The sequence below is a fragment of the Vitis riparia genome, chromosome 9 (genome assembly GCF_004353265.1).
Source record: "Vitis riparia cultivar Riparia Gloire de Montpellier isolate 1030 chromosome 9, EGFV_Vit.rip_1.0, whole genome shotgun sequence".
NCBI lineage: Eukaryota > Viridiplantae > Streptophyta > Magnoliopsida > Vitales > Vitaceae > Vitis > Vitis riparia.
The window spans coordinates 5,548,188-5,562,861 of NC_048439.1; the positions used below are offsets into that span (position 1 = coordinate 5,548,188).

General features: G+C 32.8%; 1 protein-coding gene across 2 annotated transcripts; it reads right to left on the reverse strand.

Moving 5' to 3' along the window:
* Positions 1-582: 582 nt before the first annotated feature.
* LOC117922209 (serine-threonine kinase receptor-associated protein-like) lies at positions 583-13,844 on the reverse strand. 2 transcript variants are annotated; one of them, XM_034840256.1, is made up of 7 exons: positions 13,380-13,844; positions 5,185-5,320; positions 4,420-4,501; positions 3,393-3,568; positions 2,067-2,204; positions 1,843-1,982; positions 583-1,273 (listed from the first exon to the last, which is right to left on the reverse strand). In XM_034840256.1, the coding sequence occupies exons 1-7, from the start codon at positions 13,495-13,497 to the stop codon at positions 1,023-1,025; spliced, it is 1,041 nt and encodes a 346-aa protein (XP_034696147.1). In that variant the 5' UTR covers positions 13,498-13,844; the 3' UTR covers positions 583-1,022. The 2 variants fall into 2 exon arrangements, with proteins under 2 accessions (XP_034696147.1, XP_034696146.1); XM_034840255.1 differs by lacking the exon at positions 13,380-13,844 and adding an exon at positions 9,475-9,735.
* Positions 13,845-14,674: the final 830 nt, after the last annotated feature.

Sequence of the window (14,674 nt, forward strand, 5' to 3'; positions counted from 1 at the left end):
CTCGGGCCCGACCACGAGAAGGAGTTTATAGCGCCACCTGACAGATTTACCCCTCTTCTTTCTATAAATTACTCTGGTTGACTTTATTCTTCAATTCTTTTATTATTATTATTTTTTCCTATAAATTATTTTTTATATAATTAATATTTTTTTTTTCTTTTTTTCAGTTTTTAAATGAAACTTAAAATAAGTAAAATAAATTTAAAATAACACCTAATAAATTAGAGTGGATATAAAGCCAAAGAAGGAGAGATGATCAAAACTGAGAGTTTACTTTATGAAAGTGAGACAAAAAGTACACTTAGAAAAATGCTTTGATCAATGCATTGATCAGAAGCCTATTTTATAAAGATATTTTTGAAAGAATCATCGATCAAACACTTTTAAAAAAATTAATATAAATAATTTAAAATTTTTTTAAGTCTTATTTCTTTTAAATTAAAAACATTTTTTAAAATCACTACCAAATTTTCGAACAAGCCAGAATTTCCTTTCCAAAAAAAAAAAGATTATATGACATCCACACCACACAAGGTATATTAAAATAAGCAAATTCAAAATTCTCATTACCCTCTAAAATCAGTCAAGGAAATGGGAGATCTCCGCAGTCTGCAGTCTTTTATTACCAAACCCATATTAGATAAAAGAGCCCAAATGCACATAGAGGCCTGAATAACATCTTGGAGATTGTATAATGCCTGTACAGAGAGGCATCCCAAAGGATAGCTGCCCAAAATCAATGAAAACCAACAAAATCCAACATTCATAATACCCAGCATTTCCAACCAGCCAAACAAACTCTTCTACACATTAACATTGTCCTCTCAAGTTCTACACTTTTCTACCCTAAGAAGGGGGTATAAGGAAAAAACAGTCTAATAAAGAAAGTCTCCTAAGGAAAAAAACCAGTTCACTTTTATTTCCACAAGACAATGTCCAGAAGTCGCATAAAACCTGCCTACAACCCAGCTAATGAAGGAGAGAGTAAGCAAGCTCAATGCTCCATGGTGTCTCAAACCAAGTTAGCCATCTAAGGCCTTCTCCTTGTTTCCAGTTTTCCCGTCTTTGCCAACATGAAATCCCTCAACCTTGCGGGTAACCTCATCGACCACAACCTTGACCTTCCCAGACACAAAGCTGTCTGGTTCTTCAAGATTCTGAGGGCCTGTCTGCCAAATTCTAATGGTTCCATCTTCGGATCCTGACGCATAAGATTCACCCCCGGGTGAGAAACGCACACAGTGTACAGGGCCATGGTGACCCTTGTTGCATCCTGCATCAACATATAAATGAATGATAACAGTTAGATGGAACCTTACAGATTTGAAGTAGATCAAGACATTCTAATTGTAAGTAAGCTCTATTATTTTTTGACTAATTCCTTATGTCATAAAATTGCAAAGTAAAAATACTTTTTCTTTGAATCAACCCTGCTTGATGTCAGGAATATCAGCGACAAGCATCATACTGAGCTCCCAAATTAATTGGGAAAGGATCAAATGCTTCTCACTGATCAAGATTCGAGAAACAGATAAACAAAAGGCATTTTTTAGAAAATTGTGTTCTACTAGGACTTTAAGACCAAAAAGCATTTTTACACTTTATTTATTGTATTAAAAATGGTTCAGATGTGGAACATTAGATCTATGTTCCTGAATTGGAATGAAAATATAGAAGTATTGCTAATCTTTTTAGTAAAAGCACTAAGAATGATGATGATTTCAAAAATATGAACAGCCTTTTCAGAGATAAGTTGGTTTTGGCATAAGGCAAATACAATACTGAATAATAATAGACCTTCAGTTAATTTTCTCTAATTCCTACCAGTTCACAGAAACCTACCAATCTCTTCCCCGGTATTGAAATCAAACATATGAATCCACATATCTTCTCCTCCAGCAATGAACTTATTGCCAAACTTTGGTTCCAATGAAGCCGATTCCATGTTGCAGGGCATGTTGTAGCTTTTCACTAATCCATAACTAACATTATGAATAACAAAAAACTGTTATCTTCCATGCCTGGAAAAATTAACGAGTGGCAAAACAATCTAATTTGAAACATACTGATTTGCATCCCAAAACTTAACAGTAGTCCCATCTGCAGTTGTTATGTAGCGGCCATCCTGACTCACTTCAGCGCTGGTTACAGGTGACTTGGTCTCAAGTGTGTGAACAATTTTGCCAGTTCTCACATCCCATAACCTGTGCAGTCACCAGTGACACAATGAAACTGAAATGGTGCCATAGAAGATGGAATTTATACAAGGAAAAAGCTTCATGCATTTGCAATTAACAGCAAATATAATATTGTTACCTTAAATCCAAAATACAGTAACAATATATATTACAACCAATATCAAACTAATGACATTAATTTTGCAACCATAGCATGTTGCATCAAAAGGGAAACAAGTGAAACAACATGATTTACTATTCAATGACTACAAATCCAACTAGCAATTGCATAAGTACTGTATTGAAGATCAATAATCAAGTATGATAATAGGCAAGTTTAGAGGAAAACCCACAGGTACCAACATTATTGGGGCAATTTTATTACATATATAAAAAGGGTAAGATTGAGAGATGTACAGCTAAGGTTTCTAAACCTGCTAAAGTTATAATTTACAATCTGTTATTTCTTTGCAACATGCATTCATTTCACCAACTCCATCAGGACAGGTTTGGTGAAAATAAATGATCCAAAGAATTGATTTGACAAAAGATTGCATCCTTCAGTTGCAGGGCATGTAAAACTGCAGCTTCAAAAGAACAATGCTTGGGATATTTTCTCAGGCATATGTTTGTCATGCATTTTAGCAAAAAGGCATTGAATAAAAGTAATAAAAGAGTATCTTGTTTCTTGATAGAACTAGCGTCTTCAATATTTCATCCTACAGCCAACCAAAGGTAGTCTGGAGATTGAAAAATGAGTCACAATAAGAAGAATTGAAAAAGAGCAACAGAAGGGCCATAAGAAAAGGCAAACACATATCAGGTGGTATGAGAACTGCCCAACGATACAGTCCAAAGAAGGACTCCAGGAGAAACACAATGCCAAGCAATAAGGAAATTTCCTAAACAATGCTCGACTTTGATGCTTTTTAAGCCACCCCCTGCTTTCCACGCTTTACCATTTATGTTCTAGGAAAAAAAATGACAACTCATTAACATACTCCATCAGTTTTTTTTGGATAGACGACAAACTCCATTGGTTTTATCGAATTTTAAAGTGCATTTTTTTTTAAGCATCCTATGTTATTTGAATCCAAGGGTTCAATTTCAACATGCACCAAACCATTTATCACATGAGCAATATTTCGCCTCATAAAAAATAAAAACAAGTCAACTTAATGATAGATTGATATATCTTTCAGTAGTTATGAATACCTCACACCCCCGTTATCAGTACAGGAACTCAAAATTGTCTGGTCGCTATGAAGCCAGGCAACTGTTCTGATTGAACCAGGTGAATTTTCAACCTCTCTAGGAGGTGCATCAGGGCGATTCAGATCAAATATGCGAAGTACCTTTTCAACTCCACCGGTGAGTAGGAAGTGTGTATCCTCTGAGAAGGCACAAGGAAGAACTAATTAAGCACAAAAGGCCTACAACAAATACTGAAAATGAAAGAAGAAATAAGCACCTACACATACAGTATTTACTATGTCCTAATCATGTTTCTGTTTTATATTTTGATTTTTGTAAAAAACTCAGCATTAGATAATCAACCATTCATTACACAGCATTGATAATAATTAAAAAAAAAAAAAGAAGAGAATTATTTACAAAAATCCATAACAGTGAAAGATACTGTGATATAAGAAGGAAAAGGACATAGAAATCAACCAACTGATCTTTTTCCTGTAAGAAAAAAATTTAATTAATAGTGAGGAAAATTTTTTTAATGGGAAAAATAAGCCTCCTAAGAAAGATTAAAGAAAACAAAAAGACAATTTTCTAAAGCCAATAACATGAGGAGAGAAAGGATGAAATAAAGGAGGCAGAAAGGGTCCTCAGAAAAGAAAAGAAAACTTAAATCTGAGGAGAGGCCAAGGATATGCCTTGTGAGGGCAACTAAGATGACTGCATCTCCAGGAGGCTACATTTGCGGAGGATCAGGATTACCATCTAAAGGCGCTAAATTGTACTTACCAAATCAAACGTGCAAAATAAAGGTCATGCAGTCATGCTGATTTCTCTTCTAGTGGCCCTCTTAATAAGATCCATATTTGGGTCCCCTTCCTTTGAAATAACATGCCATGCATATAAAAGGCACACATTTTGAGGATGCAAAACATTCCCCTCTTGATCAATACTCATTTATATCACAAAAGAGTATGAAATAAAAACCACCCCAATAAATTAAATATTATACCAGATAGAGAAATACAAGAGGAGAATAATTTAAATCTACCTCTGAGAAGGCACATGCCCGAACAATGTGCTTGTGTTCAAAAGAGTGCAATTCGTCCCCAGTCAATGCATCCCACAATTTCCTGCAAAACACATCACCAGCATGATACAACTCATATTGATACAAATGAGATTTTATTTGCCAATCTATAATGTTGAAAATTGCTATCATGCAATCCCAAAAAAGGACATAATTTATATATAATTAAAAAAAAGAAAAAGAAAAAAGACATCTTATGAATTATATAATTTAGAGAGTTAAGCCTGCTGTATCAATGAAATAATGATGTGTAAACGTGAAACCTGAACCTATTACACAGAAAAAAAGAATAAAAAAGGCAAAAGCTAAGAACCCAACAAAAACTACAGGCTGCACCTTACCTTTTAACAGTGAACTCACCACATAAACCAAAACAAGAAAAAGGAAAAGGGAGGGATGTTTATTTTGGTAAAAATGCTGTATATTAATGCAATAAGCATATTTGTCAGCAATTGTAGGAGAGAAACAGTATGTGATACATATCTACAGTCAATCATTTTGCATATCTATCATGATGTTGTACATATTATCATACAAACACTAACAACAATGTTGGGTGGCATAAATAAATCTTAGCAAAGAAAATTTGAGGTGACATAGAGAACAAAATACACAGTAATTTTTGAAGGAAATTAAATTGCATTAGTGCAATCATTTAAAATTTTGACATTAAACAGACTTCTAAAAGAAAAACAAAAAAATAAATAAATAATCTTGACAACATACGCAGTAAAATCTGCAGAGCCAGATGCAGCACGTAAAGCATTAGTATCTAGGCTGCAACTCCAAACAGCACCTTTATGTCCTTCAAAGGTTCCAATCCAATCTCCAGTCTCCCCATTCCTCAGCATTGGAGTAGAATCTGAGATATAAAGAAATTGCTGTAAATACTACATCAAATTTTGTCCGTGTTACAACAATTCTGAGATATTCGTGTGAAGAATAACTTAGAAAGTGATTTGAGAAAGTTAAATAGACAAGAAGGATGCTCTGATCCATTACTTTTTTGGACACGAATGTCCGTTATGTCATAGTTTTAAAAGGCACGCTTCCCCAAAATACAACCACTCCCTAGTTATAGTGTCTTGCCTGCCAAGACATGCGCCTTGTTGAAGAGGAAGGTCTCGTCTACTTTACTTTTCCTTTTTAAACACTTTCATTTTTGAAATTTCTAATTGCATATTAAAATTTATATATTTTCGTTACTTTTCTTGTTGAATACCTTTTTTAAATCTTTGGAATATTCAATTTTTTATTGATTGGATTAGATTTTTTATCATATTTTATAAAATTGATATGCATCCTAGGTGAGATTTCACTTCATTCAAGCACATGCCTTGTGTTATGTCTTGCACCTGAGCTGTAGGAGACTTTTGTGCCTTAGATGTGCCTTGCACATTTTAAAACTATGTTGTTATGTGTCCAACCCACACTCAAGACTGTTCATCTGCCTTAACACATTTTGAATTGTACATGCAACACAGAATCTAACGCACATTTTTTTTGATAAGTGAGCACAAATTGTATTAAAGGGCAAGAAGCCACAAAGCATACAGGGAGTATACAACGCAGCCACACCCAAAAACAAAAGAAACAAGCAGCCTCACCAGCCCTTAAGTAGCCACTAGCCACTCCAAAAAGACTAAAAACGAAGAGGACTCCTCTCCCATGTACACTCTAGCCCAACTCCACAAGTTACAAACAAAATAATTTTTGAGTTTCTGTATATCCAAAGAACCCTCCCAAAAGGTTAATCTATTTCTTTCCTTCCATACCATCCAAAAAATACACAACGGGATGGAATACCAGATTTTTTTCCTCTTTCTCCCCACAAAAGGGCCCCTCCAACTAAGTAGCACCTCTTTGACCGTCTCTGGGAACACCCAATGAACCCCAAACAAGGCAAGGACAATTTCCCAGAGGACCTTGACCACTATACAGTGTAAAAAAATGTGATTTACATTTTCCTCTTCACAACCACACAAAAAACAACAATTAGGAAACTGCCACCCTCGTTTTTCTAATGCACATTTAAAATTAGGAACCACTTAATACAAGAATTGAATTAAATCACTTTACCTAATTATGTGGTTGAAAGTGATCTACATACTTACCAAGTGAAAAGGCAGAAAAAAGCTTACATGGATGATGTGAATGATGCAAGCATCGGCAAAGTAATGTCTAAAGGCTACTTATGAATATTGAATACATTTTTACAAAAATGGCGTAGATCAATTTTCTTCGATCCAATTTGTCCTCTTACACACAAATAATCTCTTCTTGTTTTAAGAAGAAAATCAAGGATAGATGAGAAAACAAGATCTCCACATACGTGGCAAAGTTAAATGGTAAAGGGAAACAGGTGAAGCGTGGCAGTGTTACTCTTTTCTTTAAACATATGCAGGTAAAGAAACATGATTTATCACATTTATTCAACTTCTATACTATAATGGCAACTTGTTCATAATTTATAGCTAAATTTTCATCTTTCTTTTCCGCACAGAGGGGAGTTCTGCTATTTTTGTTGCTATCTAAATAATGGATGAACTTATTCAGTTAAGGAACATCTGATAAAAGTAGCAGCAACAGATATGAAAATGTGGCTCTGTCTCAACAAATTCTTCCCTTTCCTAATTATTGTTCTTATGTCCTTCACAATCATTAAAAATGTAAATTTCTTCACAAAATGTTATTACACTGTTGCACAAGATGTATTGTATTACAAATTACAATGGTAGTCACATTGCATCCATATAAGCAAGTTGAAAATCATTTGGAAAAAGCTCTATAACTGTGTGAAGTATAGCTTGCACCATGGGCACCACTCATTTTTAACTAACCTTACAACTGGTTCATATGAAAAAAGAAACTTAATGGGAATACAACTCAAAAGAATCATAAATGAAAGAGCGTGAGAGGCCACTAGATATGCCAAACAAATCTCAAAAGAGTGGTTAACACATGGAAGCCATTAAGGAAACTGTCGTTGGATAGTGCTATAGGTGATTGCAGGTGAAATTCACGCAAAGAGATTTTTACATCTGTTTGTCATTTGCTTTATACGAACATCTACACCAAACAACTAATTAATTCTGTTGAATACTTAATTTTAAACAAACACTTTGTTGTTTACCTTTTACATACATTTAAGTCAATAAACTAGTTAAATTCTGAGCATCTCATGCCTGAAAACTTTATTAGTGCCTATAGCATTCAGTACTACTAGACTAGTAGTCAGTTGAACTCACAGTATATCAGGAAGAAAATCATATACAATGGAAATTATTTATTCAAGTCGAAGAGAGAGAAAATAAGTGTAAGTAGCAAGTGTTATCCATCTAAAGAGATTAACATTGTATCTAACTTACTTTCCGAAATTGTTAATATTGATAGTAAATTTCATAAGCACCTGTCCTGAGCATTGTGATTTCTAGCAGTTATCCCCAAATAGTTATTCTCACTACCTAAATTGGCCCGAAATTTTGGTTTCTAATATTGTTAGGGCTTTCAACTACAAATTACTTTATTTGTGAAATTTTTATCTCTATTCCCTCCAACCTCTAGTTATCAATTTTAAGCAATAAAAAAGCAACAAGAAGAACAGTTCTAATCACATACATCTTTTATCACACATATCTTGAATTTCTTTAAAATGTGGTGATGGCCAGATACAACTATACAGTTACTGACACTTACCACTCTAGAAATCAGAAAATTACATATATTAAGTATGCATCTATTATAGAGAAATTTGACATTTATTTACCATTTTCTTCCTACAAATATTATACATAAGAAAACAGAAAAGGATAAGAAAGGATTTGAATTTAAAAGATCAGCACCAAAAATGAGCAATTCTGATTACATCAATGAAATTTAATAACTTCTTGTTTGTGTAAGCATGGTCATCACTTCCACTAACAAGATTATAAAACAAAGACAGCGGAAAATTTATTAGTTAACTGTACAACAGAAAGCTATCATAGCATGTGGCAGAAAAGAGGAGATGAACATATTAGCACACATAAATCTCCAAAGATACTGTCAGGTAAATTCCACAAAAGCAAGATATTTTTAACCAAGTATAATATTGTCCAGACATTTTATTTTACCACATACACATTCACAATCAACTCTAGTTTCTCCACCTCAAATATTAGTTTTAGTATTATTTTCTTTGGATCTTGTGGTCTGGGTCCCCATGGAGAGTCCAAAAGGTTGGGCCATGGAAGGTTCCCCAATTATCAAAACAAAAACATATTTCCCCATAAATTACATTATCAAACAATTCTTTATATCTACCTCTTTTTATTTGTGCTTCTCCAATATAATACAAATATACATCCACACTTAAACAACATAAGCACAAGTTCCTAAAAATGATAACCACCAAAAAATTATTTCACCATACTTCTTTTTTTTTTTTCAGTTCATTTATTATGATGTGATATATCATTTTCAACTTGTATCATGCTTAATGCCTTATCTTTCACACAGAATAATCCCAAACCCAGACAAGATACATTTACTTTCTCAAGTTTTATTCAAACATTTGTATTCCCACACAAGCATGGGTCTCACTAACTACCAAGATTTAATCATTTGTCGAACATTTCTATGTTCATTTCCAATTTAAATATTGGTCACTCCCGCGCAAAGCATCGACCTCTTGCTAACGTTCCAAATATAACTATTCCAATTAAAACATTGGTTACTCCCGTGCAAAGCATTGATCTCTCACTAAAGTTCAAGATATAATTATTCCAATTCAAATATTGATCACTCATGAACAGAGCATTGATCTCTCACTAAGTTTCCATATATTTTTTGATAGGTAACACTAAGTTTCCATATATAATTGTACGATCTTTAAATACTTCAAGAATAAATCAATCATCAAAAATCAAACACATCAATAGCAATATTACCATCACAAAATTATTATGATATGAAAACCAAATAAAAACTAATATGAACCCTTCCAAATTCACAATTATAGAAAAATGATAGCATTACCCTTGCTGGAACTGATCAGGAAGAATCCATCTGGAGTGACAGGACTATAAAACAAGTTGACAATGGGTCGTGAATGTCCATGCAATACAAGATGACTCCCCAGTTTTGAAGACCCTAATTTTGAACACCCCACTTTCTTACTATCCATTCGAAAACCGGTTCAAGAACCCAAAAGACCCTACAATAAACAAGATTTCTACAAATTTGGGTTTGATTCAAGAAATAGAATTAACCCTAGAAACAAGAGGTTGTGCAATTCAAAATCAAAATACAAAAGAAAATTCATTCGATTCAAGCAAGCAATGACTCTTCACATCAAAAGTTGTAATCGACAGAAAAAAAAAAAAAAAAAAAAAAAAAAAAAAAAAAAGAAAAGATTTTTGGTTAGAGAGAAATTGTGGTAATGGACATGGTTGCAAACCCTGACTGGTTTTGTAATAGATATCTGAAAGCATTGGAAAATAGAAAAGAAAAGAAGTTTTGGACTATGTAAGGGGTAGGTACAGAAGAAAGAATCTGCCATTATCTGGTTTTGCAGTGAATTCTGTGGGTTTCTTTTAAGGGTTTTGAGAGACAGCCTGTGGTTTCAGTGATTTGTAAATACAGCTGTTCTTTTGCCCCTCATGCGCTCTTGGAATAGCCTTGTTGGCAAGTGATCCAGAGAAAGTTTGCAGAAAAACCCTTGGTGGAAGATTTGTTTTGGACAAATAAATGAGTTAATACTGAACCTCCTAATAAAACGAGGCCTCTCTTTTAACATACTGTTTTTTTTTTCATTCTGTAACTAAAAATACAATAATTGCAGAAAATGTATCCAGTTGGCACCTTTGAAAATTTTCTTGAACATATTACTATTTTTTGTATTACCCAAACTTTACACAACTTAAAATAACATGGCACCACACATAGACACTGTTTCTATTTTTAAAGGACGGGTATTTTTCTCAAATTCATGTTTTGCTATCAAAATGAAGCTAGCAAATCTCCAAACTTTCAATTTTTTTTCCTACCACAACTCTTTACCTTTATATTTTTTCCTCATTATGGTGATTAATTATGATGCATGACTCACGATATGCATTCAAAGATGAAATCTGCCAGTGAAATACCAAATAAAATCTATATCTATAAATACCTAAGGCAAAGTGGGCCTCCTACTTTTCTTCTAGCAAGTTATGGAAAGTTATTAACTCCTCAACCCTTCATACCCTAACAACTCAAATAATTTGTGTAAAATTATTTATCCATGATAAACCTCACTCCGGGCTCAAATGACAATGTTAGCTATTCACTCACACAGCAGACATCATAGCACATCAGGGTTTGAACATTAAATAATATAGACAAAGAAAATATTATCAGAAAGAAGAAGTGACTCCCTCTGTGATGAACAATAAAAAATAAAATAGGATGGGTATTTATTAAAAAAGAAGCAATTAATAGTATAATGACATCACATTCCCAGCAATTCTGATCAGAATTGAATATTAAAATATTAAATAGTGTGGAAAGAAAATAGAAAATGGAATTTTCTCACCTAGGCCAGCAATATGACCCAAATAATGACAACCTTAGCCATTCAATGCAATAATTTCAAATGGATTCAGAGAACAATTAATATATTTAAAATTATCCACTCAATGAAATAATTTCAATTGGATTCAGAAAGCAAAAAATATATTTAAAATTAGTCTATTTGGCTCTTCTATTTGAGAACAGTTTTCTGTCCATGGAAAATAGAAAATCAGAAAATAATTCAAAACTTCTTCATGTATTCTTAAATCATAACAGAAACAGGGAAAGCTACAAAACATTATTTAAGTAGAGCATTTGTTTAAAAATAATAATAATAATAAAGTGCTTTCAAAGAACACTAAAATAGTGCTCTTTTCACCAATGTAATAAGAGGCCAACTCCAAACAATAGATATCAAATATAATCAAAAAGTGCTTTCAAAGAGCACTTAATAGTGTCCTCTTGACCAATGTAATAAGAGGCCAACTCCTAGCAATATATATCTCACATTCAAAATGATTTTTTTTTTTTTTTCGGATAGGTATCCTACATTCAAAATGATTATATACATAATATTAATGAGGAAGATGAAATTCACAATCATCTCTTTGAAGAAAGCATAAATGCTAAAAGCATTTAGCAAAGATTAATTGCAACCAACTGTAATAGTAAATATACATATATCCAAGAATTACTTTTTCTTTGATTTTTAAGTTGGAACCAAGTCATGGAAATAAATTCTTCATCTGTGAAACAACTAGAGAGGCTATATCAGCAATCACAAAAGAGAGGTTGAGAGAGCCATGTAGCAAACTTGGTGCATGATCATCCTTTGGTTTGTGAAGATTGTTGGATATATGAAATTTCCTTTCCTTCTTATTTTTCTCCCATTTTTTTTCCCTTTCTCTTTCATTTTTAAGTAATTGACTGACAAGAATGTAATACAACTCACTCTTGGATCAATCCAAAAAACCAATAAATGGTAATGACAATTTTCCAAATAGCAAAATGACAATTTCAAAAAAATAAAATAAATTATTTACATATAAAATGATAAAACTAATTGATACGAGTAATTAACAATGATCATATTGAATCTCAAAATCAAAAGATTCATTTCAGGTTCAAAAAAACCAACTAAAACCATCTACTTGAGCAGGTTGGTATGTCAGATCGAATTATAATGACAAGGATGAAGAAGCTCATTAGTACAAGTGTAAAGAGAATTGAAAATGAAGAATGTAACAGAACAGAGCTCAGTTTGGTTCAAAATAAACAGGTGACAGCTACAGTACAAGGAAAGTAAGTGCCCTTGGAGGCCTGATTCAAGTGGTAAAGGGTTGGGGTGGATTGTGAGAGGTTCCAAGTTCAAATCACAATGAGGATAAAGAAAAAAGAAAAACAATTACCTACCAAAAAAATGTACAAGGAAGTCCATAACGCAGGAGATGCGCATGGAAAAGAGGAATGGTGAACCAACAAGGCAATGGACTCAGACAAAACTGCCTCAACCACATGCACAATGTCCAACTCCAAGTTCAGCAAAAAGCTGACAATCTCAACTACCATGAAGTCCAATGCAAGTCTCTCGGTTCTCAAAAAGGAAAAACAGAAAAAGAAAAAAAAAATAGAAGAAGAAGAAAAAAGGAATCACTCATTATGACTATTCAGATATTCGGTCTTCACATGTCGCATGTGTTGCATGGTCTCTCCCTATCTTTCCATATAAAATTATCCGACATATACATAACAAAAAATAACACAATTATCACAATTATCCATTAAAAAACCCACAACATCATAAAATATAATAGCTTCTGCGTTTCAATCATGTAATACAACCGTGTTAAATATTACTTTTAATCACTACCATGGGAAAAAGATTTATACAAATGAAACAAATCATACCCTAACTAAATTCATAAGCTCAATTTTCTATGCAAATATTTGTCACTCTTGCATGTTTAATCCCAACAAGAAAACTCAATCATCACAATGAAAAGATAAACTATAGTAACTGCCAACTCTAATTGTATACCCATGCAATATATTGCCTCAAATCATTGCCATTAGAAACAAAGACTTCATCAATAAAACTAAATCACACCTCATGAACACTCATATATTCAATTTTCAATGTGCATGCACCGCATGGCACTTCGCTAGCCTTGCATATGTAACTATCTTATATCTAAATGCATCAAAGGTAGCTCAATCATCACAATGCACATTAAAGAACCCACAGAGCCATTAGTTTTAATAATCTACAAATTTTCAATCATAAAACCAGGCATAGTATCAATCCCATTGAAATAGATTACAAGAATAAAACTGATTAGAACTATAAAATTCAATGCAATTTCATAAATACAGAAAATTGATAAGATTACCCTTGCTGGCACTGATGAGGAAGAACCCATCAGGAGTGACAGGACTGTAAAACAAGTCAACGACGGGCCGGGAATGCCCGTGGCATACGAGGGGCACCGCCACTTTCTTCTTATCCATTGGAGCACAAATTCAACAACCCAGAAAAAAACCCTAAAGATGAACAAGATTTCTACAAAACCCGGTTTGATTCATTAACTCAAAAAACAAACCCTAGAAACAGCACAGATAGAACAATTCACAATCAAAACGCACAGCAATTGTTCAATATATGCAAAATTATGATAAAGAAAAAGTTTTTTCTCCGGTTTTTTTTTTTTTTTTTTATACAGAGGAATGGAAGTAATGGAAATGGGTGTGAACCCCTAATAGGCAGTTTGGTCTGTAATGGAAAATAGAAAATATTGGAAAATAAAAAAGAAAAAAATAAAAAGGAAAAAAAATTGAACTATGCAAAGGGCTAGTCGCAGAGGAGATCGAGGGCATTCGCCTGGTTTTATAGTGTGAATTTACGGGGGATTTTCTGCCTTTTTCGCTTTTGGGGTTTTGCAAGAACCCCCTCTATTTTTACTGATTTGTAGATGGACCTGCATTTTTCTTGTTTCTTACATTCTGTTAAAAAAAGTTTGCACTGAAATCCTCGAGGATAGAAAGATACGAAGAAGATAATAGTTCTTCATTTTATAAAAAGTTACATGTCATGGTAATAGCCCGTTTGCCACTGCTTATACAGTGAAAGTGTTTTTATTTCTTTTACAACACTTTTGTGAAATATATTTTTATGAGATAATAGTGAATTATTAAAAATGATATTTATTTAAAAAAGAAAATATTATAATAAATTGAAAACTTTTATTACAAAAAATATAAACAAACATTTATATGGGTAAAAAAACTCAAAAAATTATTTTTATAAAAGGAAAATGAAAGAGCTATCGTGAGTGAAAAAGAAATGGAGAATAGCAAGAAATAGTATTTTAGGAATATATGAAAATTTTTGAAGTGTTTTTTTTAAATAAAAACATCTTTTAAGTGCTTCTCTAAAAAACACTTTAAGGGTTTTTCTAACTTTTCAAAAGTGTTTCAAACATTATCACCTAATTTTTACCTTAAAAACGTTTTTAAGTATTTTTAGAATTATAAACACTTTTGAAAAGTACTGACAAATGAACTCAAAGTGATTTTAGGGAGCATTTATGGCTTAAAGTGTTTTTGTGTTTGATAAAATTTAAGAAATATTTTTAAAAATCTGAAAAATCACTTATAGCGTTAAAAATTATTTTATAATATTTTCCTA